Consider the following 14,318-nt stretch of genomic DNA (forward strand, 5'->3'; position numbering starts at 1 on the left):
AGCTTTTACATGACTTATGGAGATCAGGAAGTAGACAAAACTCTTTCGTGCCATTGATATCACTTCATGATCTTTTGGTTGAAAGGTTAACTTTTCCTCGAGTTTTGCTGGGTCTTCTGGGTCCCAGCACAGACGCACAGCACTGCGGCGCTTGAGGCAATGGAGGAACTCCAAAACAATGAATAGAATCTTTATGTGGACGGGGGTCGCGTTCACTTCCACACAGAGTTTCATTGTCAGCTTCTGAACTTTGGGAGCACAACTGAGGATTCACAGGCCCCTCTTGTGGGTAAAGGACATGCAAAAATGAAGTCCTTCAGAGCAATGTGTCTTCATTATGGGCCAATTAGACCCCCGGCCTAACCAGAGAGTGAATCACAGTTTTTGGTCTCGATTTCACAGGTTTTGATCAAAATAAATGAAAGGCAAGTCAACTAAAAAGGATAGTTTTGACATAAATCGCTTTGCACACAGCAGATCAGACCAGAACGTAAGAACGTCATTTAGAGGCTGTCCGGTGTGAAATTCCACATTCCACTACCAAACAGGCCGGGGCAGATGCAGTAATATGATATTGTATCTGACTGTAAGACACTGTTAAACACACATTATTCATCTTCATGTGCTGTTGGTGAATAACAGCGTTATTGAGCACTGTTATAAATAACAGAGTGGTTTAATTCATGATCACAGAAGAATCGAAGGCTGGTAAACTGATTTTTCATTCATATGTTTTCTTAAAACAGCCAGTCTGTTGCACAGTATGCCCCACTCATTTAATACTCAGTGAACAGCTATGAAATTGCAGTGAATTTAGGTACGGTATTTGATGATAATTTCTCTAGTAGGAACCAAAACTAAGAAGACAAGGGCCTCTTCTCTATATGCAAATGTTGTTTGATGGAAAGCTACGCCAGGTATGATAAAACATTGTGCAATCCAGCCATGATGACATGGTGGAACCTGCTCGTGCAAATGACGCTTCCTTGTGTGTGTGTGTGTGTGTGTGTGTGTGTGTGTGTGTGTGTGTGTGTGTGTGTGTGTGTGTGTGTGTGTGTGTGTGTGTGGGTGTGTGTGTGTGTGTGTGTGTGTGTGTGCGTGTGCGTGTGCGTGTGCGTGCGTGTGCGTGTGGTTGATATTCTCTGGACCAATTTGACACCTGAAAGAAAATAGGAAGAGAAGTCACTGTATAATAGCTTCCAATAGAAACATTTATTAGATTAAGTACAACGTTTCGACCATGGCGGCTCTTCATCAGGTCTGATACAATAGCCTACAGGCAATAGGTGTGTTATATACAAACAGAGGACAGCATCGCAATCAATAGCAGCCGTTGCGAATGAGTAACCAGTACCACTGACACACCCACCCGATCTACAAGCTCGGGTTGCACTGGCTAGTGCCACACTGAGGACTTGTAGCTCTGGGACACAAAGATTGACTGCAGTGAAGTCAACTGTCATTCAGAGGGAGAACAATTCTCCAATTAAAGATGTCAAAGGACAATATTGACAATAGAAATCACTCCTCAAAAACACCAAGATGAAATTACCACAATAAAGTGAAATGTTTGAGGGGTGCTAGCCTTTCTATGCCCAGCTTTATGTGTTTGTGTGAATACAAGTAAGACCTGCGAACGTGGGAAGCGAACGCAGCTTGTAAATTGCAATAACAACAATTAGAATAAATCACGTACTTTTTAGTTTTTTAGTTTTCTACTGTGTGTGTGTGTGTGTGTGTGTGTGTGTGTTGGAATTGAATTGAGATGATTTGATTGGCTGAGCATAAAGCATTTGAGGATAAAAAGTGAGGGCAGAAAAGTGTGGACGCAAATTGTGATTGGCCAGAATTAGATGATATATGGTGATAAGAGCACCCCTCACTTCACACGGGTGTGATTTTATGTAATAAAGTACAGCAAATGCAATGCAAAAATACAAACAATGACAAATATACACAATGTAATGAATACAGTAATAAACGAGAACGTTCACAGAAATGGCTTGAAATCGAATTCCTCTGTGAGCCCATGGTAACCATAGTATTATAAGTTTATGACTGTAAAAGGCTTCACGTTGGTAACGTAGCCGATTGTGATTGATTTACACCCAGCATGTGTGTGATATGGCTTGTTCAGCCTCTTCAACGGCTTCCCTTTGTTATTTTTGGGGCATTGTATCTGAGCGAGACAGGAACGGTGGGAGAGAGAGAGAGAGAGAGAGAGAGAGAGAGAGAGAGAGAGAGGAGAGAGAGAGAGAGAGAGAGAGAGAGAGAGAGAGAGAGAGAGAGAGAGAGAGAGAGAGAGAGAGAGAGAGAGAGAGAGAGGAGAGAGAGAGAGAGAGAGAGAGAGAGAGAGAGAGAGAGAGAGAGGAGAGAGAGAGAGAGAGAGAGAGAGACAATGAATGGCATGCAGCCAGCAATAGCAATGAGCCTCCGGTCAGATTCGAACCCAGGCCAGCTGCAGGAAGGACTTTAACCTAATTTATGTGCATGTACAGTCTTGCTCAGTCAGTGTCGTCAAATGACATTTTAATTTAAATAAAACATTTCATTCTTTCAAAACTATAGTGTGGAGAAGCAGTCTAGAGTTCAGTTTTTATGGGACATCTGGAAGTCCCAGGAAACTATAGTCTGCTTCAAATAAAAGCTTTTATTATTTTATTTTTTATTTGAGAGTATTATTCTTATTTTCCATTCTGGTCTAATCATATTATCATGCCATTCTATAACATATCTATTGTATAAACGTATATCTTTGTCTTCATTTTGTAAAGCACTTCCCTTGCCTTGGTTTAGGCATGCAGTGAATGTGCAACCAGTTGTGAAATAATTAAACATGCTCCAGTATTATGGCAACAAGTTTGAGAATTCCATGTGTGATCTTTACCCCCCTGGCCCGAGACAGAGGTTCTAATTAAAGAAAGCCATTTCTTTTTAACAGGCAAAAACTCAACCACAATCCTGTGTTTTTTAAATGGATGTGGTGCAGAAACTGCAGATTAATTGAACATGTGCAGCAAAAATGCAGCAGTCAGCACAACAGCAGTGTCTGTCTGTCTGTCTGTCTGTCTGTCTGTCTGTGGGTGTCAATCACCTTCCCTGCCCCCACTCTTCCACACTGTTGTGAGAACAATCACCAGCATGCGGTTCCACGACCGGCCACTAGGGAGCGTTGTTTGTCCCCGATCCCCCCTTCTCAAAGAGAACAGATCTACAGAGCTAACAACGAGTCGCGGTGCGACGCGTTGTTAGTTTGTAGATCTGTTCTCTTTTGGGGGACCACTGGACCAGCGACACCGTCACACTACGGAGTTGTAAATGCGTAATAAACGCGTCATCTGCCTCAACAGCAGACAGACGTGCATTGGCTGGAGCAAAGTCCCCTCCGTCTCCAAACCACTCCCTTTCAGCTTCTTTCCTTTCTGGACAGAATAACCCATCCGGTACCTTGTTCTGTTCGACTCGGTGCTACAACAACACTGTGTGGCTAAATAAAACGAAAACCTATCTTATATATTCATCGATATTGGCCAGTTTGGCCACATTGGGACACAGGGTTTCTTCTGACGCACGAACAAAACTTTAAAAGACCTTAAAAACTAACTTCCTTGACGCGCGGATCCGGACCCGCCGAAGCACAACACAACCGACAGAATGGTGTTGAAATCGGAAGACGGAGTCGGTAAGTTTAAATAATGAATTGTCTTCAGAAAGAAGATGTCGTTTTAATGAAATACGTTGAAGCAGATCTTCACCTGGCTAACGGTCGATTTCGACCAGTCTCTGTAGGAAATGATTGGAACAGGCTGCTTAAACATAATGGGAAGGTATGGGACAACTTTTTGTGTCATGAACGCGAGATAAGAGTGGAGTCAGTGGACTAATGTTTGTCTGGTGTGACTATTCTACTCACTCTCTGGCCTTGTTTTTAGCCTACACTTTTATCCTAATAGTTTCCGCTATCATTTCCTGATTTTTCCACCCTGAATTTTGCAATGTAGAAATCATTATCGATGAATATAATAATTAATGCCATATACATTTTAATATATTAGTATCTAGAGACCTCACATTTGTAACCTATTTATGCAACTACATTAGTAGTAAATGTCTACCGTATATTAATTTAAACTTTGTGTTTTTGATCATAAACCTATTAGCAGTCTCAATGCTTTTGTAATAACACATTTATAGCTATTTGTTGTGAAGGCAAAGGCCAGGCAAAGGCCAGTTTCAGCTAATGTTTTACTACATACAGAAGGCGCCCTGAGCAACAGGTGTGTGTGTGTGTGTGTGTGTGTGTGTGTGTGCATGGTGTAAGTAGGCTAAGTAAAGAAGTACATTTATATTTCTCACAGAGAGAACTCAAAGTGCTTTACATATACAACAGAAATGAAAACACAGCTCGAAGCATTTAAATGGATGATAATGGAAGGCCAACGCCCCCAGTCAGCACTCAGCAGTGATTCATAATTGGACTAGGGGCACTGTCTGCCACCCTGCATGCCTATCAGTGGCACATTATCATTAATGAGATCAGCCTAAAATATTATTTGACCTGACCTCCTTTCTGTAATTATTCACTAATGTACAATTTGCATTTCAGAATAACACTTTTCATCATGATCTCAAATTGTGTGATTTCCATCATTTCATTCAAATCCATAATTTATATAGGATTAGATGGTGGGGTTTTTACTTTTGATGTCATACAGAACTATGCTCTACTCTCTGTATTGTTGTTTATGATACTTTTTTCTGGCTAGTATGTGTGAGGCAGCCACTTTTGCTAATTGCATCAGTGGACCTTTGTGATCTTGTGTTGTTGTGTGGTTGCTTGCTGCCTGTTTTTGAGTGGTGCCCAACTGCTCCAATGACTGGCTGTGTGTGTGTGTGTGTCTTGTCTGTCTGTCTGTGGTACGAACGACTGCCATACTGCTGGGTGACCTAAAGTGACACTGTTTCAAGATTATTATTTTTAGATTTTTCTGCCTTTATTGATAGGTTGACACTAGTAGACTGACAGGAAATGGGAGGGAAGACACGTGGTCAAAGGCTGTCGGGTTCGGGAGTCGAACCCGTGGCACACCGTCAGCCTGGCTCAGCAGTCTAGGTTCCCAGACGGTAGAGCTAACAGCCCGGACACCGTTGAGGCTGAGCAGCCTATAAAGGGCAATTCACACTGAGCTAGTATAACTATAGTATAAATATAAATACATATTCATTTGGGCGTCCTTGACATGAAAATGTTTGAGAACCTCTGGTTTATTCCAGCAACTTACAATATTTACAAGCAACTTTAGAGAAAAACAAGCCCAAAATGGCTTATAATAAGCAGACATAATATCACTGGTTGCTGCCTGTTTTTGTGTCTTCTGATCAGGCGTGAGGACCACAGAGCAGAGGCTTTGGTTGAAAGTGGGGCTGGCACACAGCTGTGTTCTCAGTTCTCACAGAGAGAGAGTGAGCGGTATACATTTTAATATATTAATATACGGTAGACATTTACTACTAATGAAGTTGCATAAATAGGTTACAAATGTGAGGTCTCTAGATACTAAGTTAAAATTTGTGTTTTTGATCATGAACCTATTAGCAGTCTCAATGCTTTTGTAATGCTTTTGCTCAATGTCTTCTGATCAGGTGTGGGAACCACAGAGCAGAGGCTTTGGTTGAAAGTGGGGCTGGCACACAGCTGTGTTCTCACAGAGAGAGAGAGAGAGTGAGTGGTGAACAGCCCATGAAAGCTTTCTGTGGTCCATTTGTTTTTGCCACTTAAAGAATGGGTGGGTGGTCTGGAAGTTAGAGAGCAGTTGCCACTAATGGTCCTCTAATGAGCAGGGGGCTGTGAGATCTAATGGACCCTGCCCTGGCACTAATGGTGCCTGGTGGCTTGATAGTAATCACCCCCGGCTCTCCGTAATCACATTATTTATCCCTCTTCCATCCACTTCAGACTCATTCCCTCCTTTCACTAAGATGCATTTAGTGGCATGATGCAATAATGTGTGACGTATGTGTGTTTTTACAGCAGAGTATTGTTGTATACTATATATTGACGACAAAGTCCTGTTTGTTCTGGTAATAAAACAAGTTAACAACGTAAGCATTCACACACCTCTACAGTAAATAAGCCACATTGCTTGCATACTTCAGTGAGACAAGCAATGTGTGAGTCAGACTTTTTGGTGCTGGCTTGCACATGGACTGTAGGCAGTGGTGGAAAAAGTACTCACATTTTGTACTTAAGTAAAAGTATCAATAACATAATACTGACAATAGTCTAACAAACTATAGTCGATTGATTGATTGATAGAAATAAAGAACCTGTATTAGAATTTTTCATGAGTAAAAGTACAAAAGGTATTGGCATCAAAATGTACGTAAAGCACCAATGCAGTACCAATGCAGAATGTCCCATTTCACAAGAGTTCAAATAGATATATTAAAATGTATAAGCGCACGTGTTACATCGCGTCGCATTGCATTGTGAGCGTGTAGATCTAATATTTTCAAATGGCTGATGTGTATAGGCCTCTGAGATGTAGTGTGGTAGAAGTAGCCTATAAATCAGTGGTTTTCAACCCTTCTCACATCAAGGACCATTATTTATTCTGCATTTGAGCCACAGACCACCATCTGATGAGATAGCCTCTCAGACCCAAGACTAATGAATATTTTGTTGTTGTTTGGCCACAATTCCATGCTGTATTGATGTTGATACTAGGGATGTCCTAGTTGCTTCCGATCCGATCCCGATACCTCAATTTCTGTGTTAGCCGATACCGATACCAGTGTCGTGATCTCATGTTGTGTTTATAGCTATCTATCTCCTGTTGTGTTTATAGCTATCTATCTCCTGTTGTGTTTATAGCTATCTATCTCCTGTTGTGTTTATAGCTATCTATAGCTATATATGTTTATAGCAGACTCCTCACTCAAATGTGCACTTGCAGTTTGGCCAACTCCAAAGCAAACTCCACATGTCCCAACATTTTATTTACCTGCCCTAGTGTCAACCCCCTTACCCCTGTGTCGGATCAGTGGGTAGAATGGCATATTATACCGATACCGATATGACCCGATATGACAAATGAGGGCCGATCCGATACTTTTCCCGATACCGATACAGTATCGGGACATCTCTAGTTGATACCATTAGGAGAGATAACAGGCAAACGTAAATAAGAATTATATTATATTATCTAATTGTGTAGACTTCTTGTTAATTAAGTAATGCAGATGTTCAACAAAAATGTAACTCTTGAGAGAGTATAATACGGGTCCATTTGATTTCATTTTACGCTCAAGAGTTAAAGATCTAATAAGGGTCTTTTTGGTTACCAATTTTCCATCATTTAGCTGGGAAACACCTGGAACCCCCTCAAGAACCACTGGTTGAAAACCTCAAAATGGTACTTAAGTACAGTACTTAACTTAACCACTGCGTGTGAATCAGTCAGACTTTGGTATTGCCGAGCGTGCACACTGACTGTAGGTGTACTGGTACCAGCAGGCGCCCCAGTGACTGTAGGTGTACTGGTACCAGCAGGCGCCCCAGTGGGGCTGTTGGACATTAGACCAGTTTTACCTGATCCTTTGTCAACTGTTACAGTTAGTGCTGTCGAGACCTGCGGTTGATTTGCATGTAAAACAACCTTTATAGTATAGACCCATCATTTTGTGCAGTATGCCTTCTATTCTGAAGCCATATCCTTGGCTCGTTAATGGCCGTGCCCTATAAATAGATAATCCTAGTGACTCTGAAACTATTTGGGGCGAAAAAGGAAATAAGTGTGTGGACTCACTCCAGAAAGAAAGAATAGCTGCACTTCTTTCTCTCATGAAAGTGAGGTGATGAATTGTGGTGGTTATTCCGCTTTCTCTGAATGACCGATATAGCATTCATGAACATGAATGTGTTCTGACACACCTGTATATCACATTTCCTCCTTGGAAGGAAAGGACAGATTTATAAAGTTGTGCTCACTAGACTAAAAGTAGAGAGAATTTAGCTAGATGGCGTTGTCTTTTCAGCACAGCAGTGATGTCTGTCTGGCTGTCTGAGCTGTACTGCAGCAGGTAGCAACACGCCTTGTAGTAGAGTAGTGGAGCACACACACACACGTTGACACAACTGTGATCGCAGCTGTTGATAAGGCCCAACGATTTACAAAATGGTGCCTGCATATAGTGCACCGCCTACTTGACTAACACATGGCGCTAACTAAACTTGAAGGCAGGCAATGGCCATGTCAAAAGGATGTGTGATCCTTATCATTATTTTTTAGTTAGTAACGCTGAAGGGAGGTTATTTGTATTTGCTGATCCCATGCCTTGTTGTTGGTATTTGGAATGGTAGTAGTCTGGTAGATCTAATGGCTTAGAGCAGTGGTTCTGAAATGTTTCCATGCCATGGATCCCCAAAGCCATAGTATCTGGCTGCAGCCCCTCTATTGTGAAATGGGGCCAGTTTCACTATTTTAGAATTATTTTTTTAATGTATTGTTTTTCTTCCTTTTTTATATATATTTTACAATAACATGCTCACATTTCAAATTTAAATTCTATAATATTAGGTATGATTTAAAAATGTGTATCTTTTCATTTTGGCCCCACCACACCTGCACTTTTAAAACTGCTGCCTTTTAGAGAGTGTATATAGTGTGTGTCTGTGTGCATGCATGGTGACTGTCCATGAAAAGGAGAGAATGAAAGGGAGTGCGAGAAAGAACTGCCACCATAGAGTCATTGTTGTGGAGGTAAACAACTCAGGCCTGCATTAGAGCCGTCTGTGGGGTGGTGGGGGTCAACATCATGGTGTGACCCCTGGCCATTCAGCCTGCCACAATACAAAACACACACGCACGCACACGTGCGCGCACGCACACACACACACACACACACACACACACACACACACACACACACACACACACACACACACACACACACACACACACACACACACACACACAGTCCTGCATCTGGCAGGGGATCAGGCTTCGAGGGTTGTGGTTCGTTGTGAAGCAGGAGGATGTATGTTGTGGGTAAACGCGTACCGTGCCTTTTCTATTCTGCAGGACGGGTGGGGTTTAGTGGTTTAGTGGTTGGGCGTCGCTCCTCCCTCCCGAGTTGAGAGAAAAGGCTCGCAGACACAAACAGGAAGTTTGACAATCTGCAGTTTGACAGGATTTCCTCGCAAGACACTTTTAAGAGAGAAAAACAAAACAAAACAACAACGTGATGATGGCAACGAGACAGACTCTTTCCGTCCTTGCTGATGGCATGACTTTACGAATGTCCCATCATTGTGATCGGTGTGTGTGTGTGTGTGCGCGCATGTGTGTGTGTGTGCGTGCATTTGTGTGTGTGTGCGAGTGCGTGTGAATGTATTTCGGTAGTCACTAGTCTCAGAGGATGTTGATAGTGGGTAGCACAGATAAGCGTCGAGTGCAGCCGTTGTCACAGCACACAGGACGTGCATTGTTGACCTGATTGTGTACCTGTTGTACCTTTTGAGACAAATACTGTACTGTGACAGTCAGTGAGAAAGCTTTTACGTTGGCCTAGGAAGTAGGAAAAGATAATACTGAGGAAGTAGAATTAAAGATGAACGTGTGTGTGTGTGTGTGTGTGTGTGTGTGTGTGTGTGTGTGAGCGCGCGCTTGTGTGGTGCTCCCCTGTCACGGCGCAGGATGTTTATGCTGTAGAGCTCTGCGTGTTTGCTTTACGCTGATGCTGTGTCCACTGTGGTCCTCCCCTCTGTGTGTCCAGCTCCGGTCCCACTGATCCCAGGTCCACTGTGGTCCTCCCCTCTGTGTGTCCAGCTCCGGTCCCACTGATCCCAGGCAGTCACGTCCTCTTGTCTCTTACATTCCTAGACAGCGGCCACCGTGCCGCCGGTCTTTGTACCGCTAAGCAATCTAGACAGCGTTGGCAAAGCAACCACCGTGTCATTTCTATCTGAACAGCCAGCCACCCCATTGAGCCACCATTAAAACCTCATCATTCTTTATCGTGAGATATATACGACACACACCCCAGTCTCTATAGCACAGAAAAAAGGCTAAAAGGAGCAATTATTTAACCCCCCCCTCCCCCATTTCATTACCTGTTTCATCCTTTTGTATTCATGATAAATGGAGATGTAGAGAGCAGTCACAACAACAACAACAACAACAACATACCATTTGACCAAATAGATGGTACCGATAAGCACAATGATGAGTTATAAAGGCATTCAAATATTATAAAAAATAATTATGATCTACTTCCACTAAACATCATCAACACTAATAGTTATTCATAATTGTGATAACAGTATTCAGCAAAATAATCTGGATTATATTTTAGTATAACAGTATTTTATATTTGAATAGTCCTCCACTGTGCCTTGTGTTTCTTTATTGTGAGGTAGGCTACACACCCACCCATCCCAAGCTTGTAGCACAAAAAAGACTAAATGGAGCATTCTATAAAAAGAGGCTTCATGACAAATTACTTGAATGCGTCAGCCGCCGGTCACGGCAGTTACAGTAAGTTCAGTAATAAGAACGGTCACTGTGATTTGACGCTACCGTTTACCCTGGGCCCGATGACTTCAACTGCTGACTGTTGGGTCCCATTAGAGTGGAGTCAGAGAGAGCGAGAGAGAAGCTGTGTGCTTAGGCGGCGGACTGCAGAGTTCAATCTTTGCACAGCAGAGGGCTCCATACCAGGACTGAGTCATCTGTAAATCTGTACAGATGTGAGGAGGAGCAGAGTGTTCCCCTGCAGAGGAACCCCAGGGCATGGAGCAGGTACTCACGCTGTGTACAGACATGTCTGGGACTCACTCAGACGCTAGGAATGCTGGGAATCCGAACGCAATCCTCGAGGAGGATACACCACTGAGGTGGTGCGCGCCGGGGCCTCAAGTCAAAACACAATATGCTTTTGAAGAGTAAGGCCTTCATTAAGATGGGATGTTTATAAAGAAGACGCTATACAGCTGGTTGCATGGCTGGTCTGGAGAGAAAAGGACTGACTCATGCGGGAGCTCTGTAGATGCCTCATTGTCCGGTGGGAGATGACTGGACTAAAAGAATAAATACATGTGTCATCATCATACCCTCAAGTTCTATTCACCGTTCAGGAATTTCATCTTTACTTCGCCTTTCTACATTTTTACAGAATGTATTCAATCTTTTACTTACATTAGTTACATTTTGAAGCCTTATATTATATTAAATTATTCAGTAGTAGCGTCTCCTGTCAATGAACGACGTATGCATGTACTGTATGTGTGCGTGTTTGTGTGTGAGTGGGTGAGGAGGAGGCAGAACAGGGAATGGCCACTGGGTGGAGCAATGATAGTGATGGTGACAGCAGTGGAGAGAGAGAGAGAGAGAGGGAGAGAGGGAGATGAGGAAAGGAGAGAGAGAGTGAGTGAGGGGAGGGAGGTAAGAAGAAGGGTTCTTTCCAGATGGATTGCGAGCCCAGGACAGGCTGTGTGTTGAGAGCTGTCCTATACAGTAAAGAGCTCTCTCCCTCCCCCCTCTATCTTTCTCTCCCTCTCTCCTTCACTCTCTCTCTCTCTGTCTGAGAGTACGCTCTGTCACTGGAAAGAGCGTACTCTCTTAACTCTCCATGTGGACGTCCGTCTTGGCAGGATCTGTACTTGAAGTGGCTGACACAGCCATAGACGTGGACACAGTCAGAGACGTGGACAGCTGTATCTTTTTAGCCTTAGTATCTCTTCTTCTTCACATGAAGGAAAGCTAAGTGAGTGAGGAGAGGAGGAGAGACCTGATGTACTTGACAGGAATTTGCTCTCCCAGGTTAGTTGGCTCTGTTTTTCTAATCTGCTGATGGTCTTTATTTAAACGATTAATTAGAATCGATTGATTTGTATGCATTGTCCTCTTTTCAGCTTGTGTGTGTGTGTGTGTGTGTGTGTGTGTGTGTGTGTCTATATTTTGTTCTGTGTTTATTTGAACGCACACATTTCTGTACTTACAGTATTGTATAGTCATGTTGCTCATGGGGACAATGCATCTGTTCTGTACCAATAGCTGTATGGATGATAATGATAATAGGTGGTATAGGCTACTGTATAGTAATATGTTGATGACGTATTACAACTGTATTGGCAAGGTGCTTCTTTTGTATGTTGGGTGGGTACACAGACAAATCCACAGTGTTAAATCCTCCATTTGGTTCCATTCTGTTCAAGTCAGAGTAGAGTTCCATATTCCAGCTTCTCTTCACTTGGCATTGGAAGTGAACCTTCCTGCTTGACGTTTGCTGCGTGGTCAAGTCCAAGGAATGCTGCTGTTCCATTGACTGACACACAAGGTGATTGACTGTCAGTGCAGCAGGGCTGGAGCTGGGTCATGCATTGCTGTCAGTGCGTATGTGTGTGGAGAGTGGACTTAATCACTTATATACTTTATTTGACCGGGGTCCCCCAGGGGTATATACTTGGTCCTCTCCTATTTTACCTCAACACCAGGCGTCTTTAGCGTGCAGCAGGACTGGAGCTGGCTCATGTATTGCGGTCAGTGCGTGTATGTGTGGAGTGTGTGTGTGTGTGTGTGTGTGTGTGTGTGTGTGTGTGTGTGTGTAACTAATCACTTACAGTGTATACTTTATTTGGTCCTATTTTACCTCGACACCAGGCGTCCTATTTGTTTTTCAGGCCAAGGCCCACCGGGCGATGCGATCATACGACTTCAAATCAATAGTAGGATTATTATGGGCCTGACACTGACTCCACTGAGACGTGAAGCCAGTAGAAGGATGCTGGCTGCTTGAAGGCCAGCATCCCCTCAGTGTGGCCCTCTTGGAGGAATGTCCTGAGCCACTGTTTTCCACACACAAAGGGAGAGCTGTGATCGTCCCACTGTCGCCTGTGTTCCCCTGCCATTCGCCGTCCCACGCCAGGCCAGGCAGCAGCCCCCCCCGTCCAGGTCAAACACAGAGCCTGGACTATCTCCCCTCCTCTCATCCGCCCCCTCCATCCGCCCCCCCCTCCGATCTTATACTCCTCCTGGCTGGGCCAGGTCAGGTTCGGACTGGTGGTCCACACAGCAGTGAAGGCTCTGTGTTTGTGTGACACAGTCAATTCCTCAGAGTTTTAACCTAACTCTGAGAGTGTACAAATGCTTCCATCTTTGCACTCTGGCACTTCACACGGGCAGATGCAAAGATACAGGCGACCATTCATTTTTTTTTTTTTTTTTTTTATATTCATATTTTTGTCCCACGATTTTGTAACCCATTTTTCACCCCTGTGTCAATCATCCTGTGATGTGATCCTGGGCTCTACACACCCTCCGCCAACCTAGGGAGAGCAACGGACTTAACTCATGCTTCCTTCATGCTTGAGTGTCCAAGTTGCTCCTTTACACCTGACAGGGGGGGAGTTTCCCTGGTTGGACGTAGCGCGTGGAAGGAACACGTTATTCCAACCGCGACCATTCCTTTTCAATGGAAGCCAGCGACATGAAGATACAAGGACACATCCAATGTTTGTAGTTGCTACAAAGGTTACGAAGCTACAAAAAAGTGTGTAGCTTTGTATCTCTTGTATCAGACTGACAGTGTGAATGCATCATTACACATGGATTAATGAACACTGACAATTTTTAATGTGGATGTGTGCGTGCGTGTGCGTGCGTGTGCGTGTGTGTGTGTGTGTGTGTGTGTGTGTGTGTCTAGCGCCGCTCTGGGGGAGTGCCCGCCGTGACAGTCCAAAGGTCACGGGGTCAGAGGTGAACACAACAGCGCTCCACATTGCTGAGGAGGAGTAGGTCTTCCTTCACAAGTTGTTCACAACCCTTTGCTCTCTGTTCCTTCTGTTCTGTGTTATAAGCCTGATGGGACATCTTTCATATGGGGACTGGGGGGGGGGGGGGGGGGTGTATATATCACATAGGCTACTACGTGAAGGGGGGACCCCGGGGACTGACTGTAATAATGATGAGGTTCAGTCTTAGTAGATCACAGATAAGAGGATGAGACAGTAGCTTGATAAATCACCTTTGTTGTCGAAGCAGACAATAGAGAGGGGGGACCATAAGACTTGGAAACGTGTGTGTGTGTGTGTGTGTGTGTGTGTGTGTGTGTGTGTGTGTGTGTGTGTGTGTGTGTGTGTGTGTGTGTGTGTGTGTGTGTGTGTGTGTGTGTGTGCGCGCGCGTGTGTGTGTGCGCGCGCTAAGCTCACATGATTGATTGTGTGTGTCGTGCTGAATGCATTACACCTCATCATGAAGTCCACATCTCCTTGTTACAGCGTGGCCCCTCATTGGTTTAGGCGAGGGGTCGATAAGGCT

At 43.9% G+C, this 14,318-nt stretch overlaps 2 protein-coding genes across 5 annotated transcripts in view; one reads left to right on the forward strand and one right to left on the reverse strand.

Annotated features, from left to right (window-relative positions):
- The window catches only part of cenpx (centromere protein X), a 141,454-nt gene that overhangs the window by 116,888 nt on the left and 10,248 nt on the right, over positions 1 to 14,318 (reverse strand). The gene's annotated exons all lie outside the window — the stretch shown is intronic.
- Positions 1 to 14,318, forward strand: part of cyth1a (cytohesin 1a) — a 64,664-nt gene that overhangs the window by 19,648 nt on the left and 30,698 nt on the right. The window contains exon 1 of one of the 4 annotated variants that reach the window (XM_083780616.1): positions 3,436 to 3,682. The exons of 2 other annotated variants lie outside the window; for them this stretch is intronic. In XM_083780616.1, coding sequence (XP_083636742.1) covers positions 3,655 to 3,682 — 28 coding nt within the window. In that variant the 5' untranslated portion in view covers positions 3,436 to 3,654. Of the gene's footprint in view, positions 1 to 3,435; positions 3,683 to 11,724; positions 11,823 to 14,318 lie in introns of those variants that run through there. One more of the 4 variants, XM_083780618.1, reaches the window with a different exon arrangement.

This window comes from Protomyctophum parallelum, assembly GCF_964188405.1.
Source record: "Protomyctophum parallelum genome assembly, chromosome: 13".
NCBI lineage: Eukaryota > Metazoa > Chordata > Actinopteri > Myctophiformes > Myctophidae > Protomyctophum > Protomyctophum parallelum.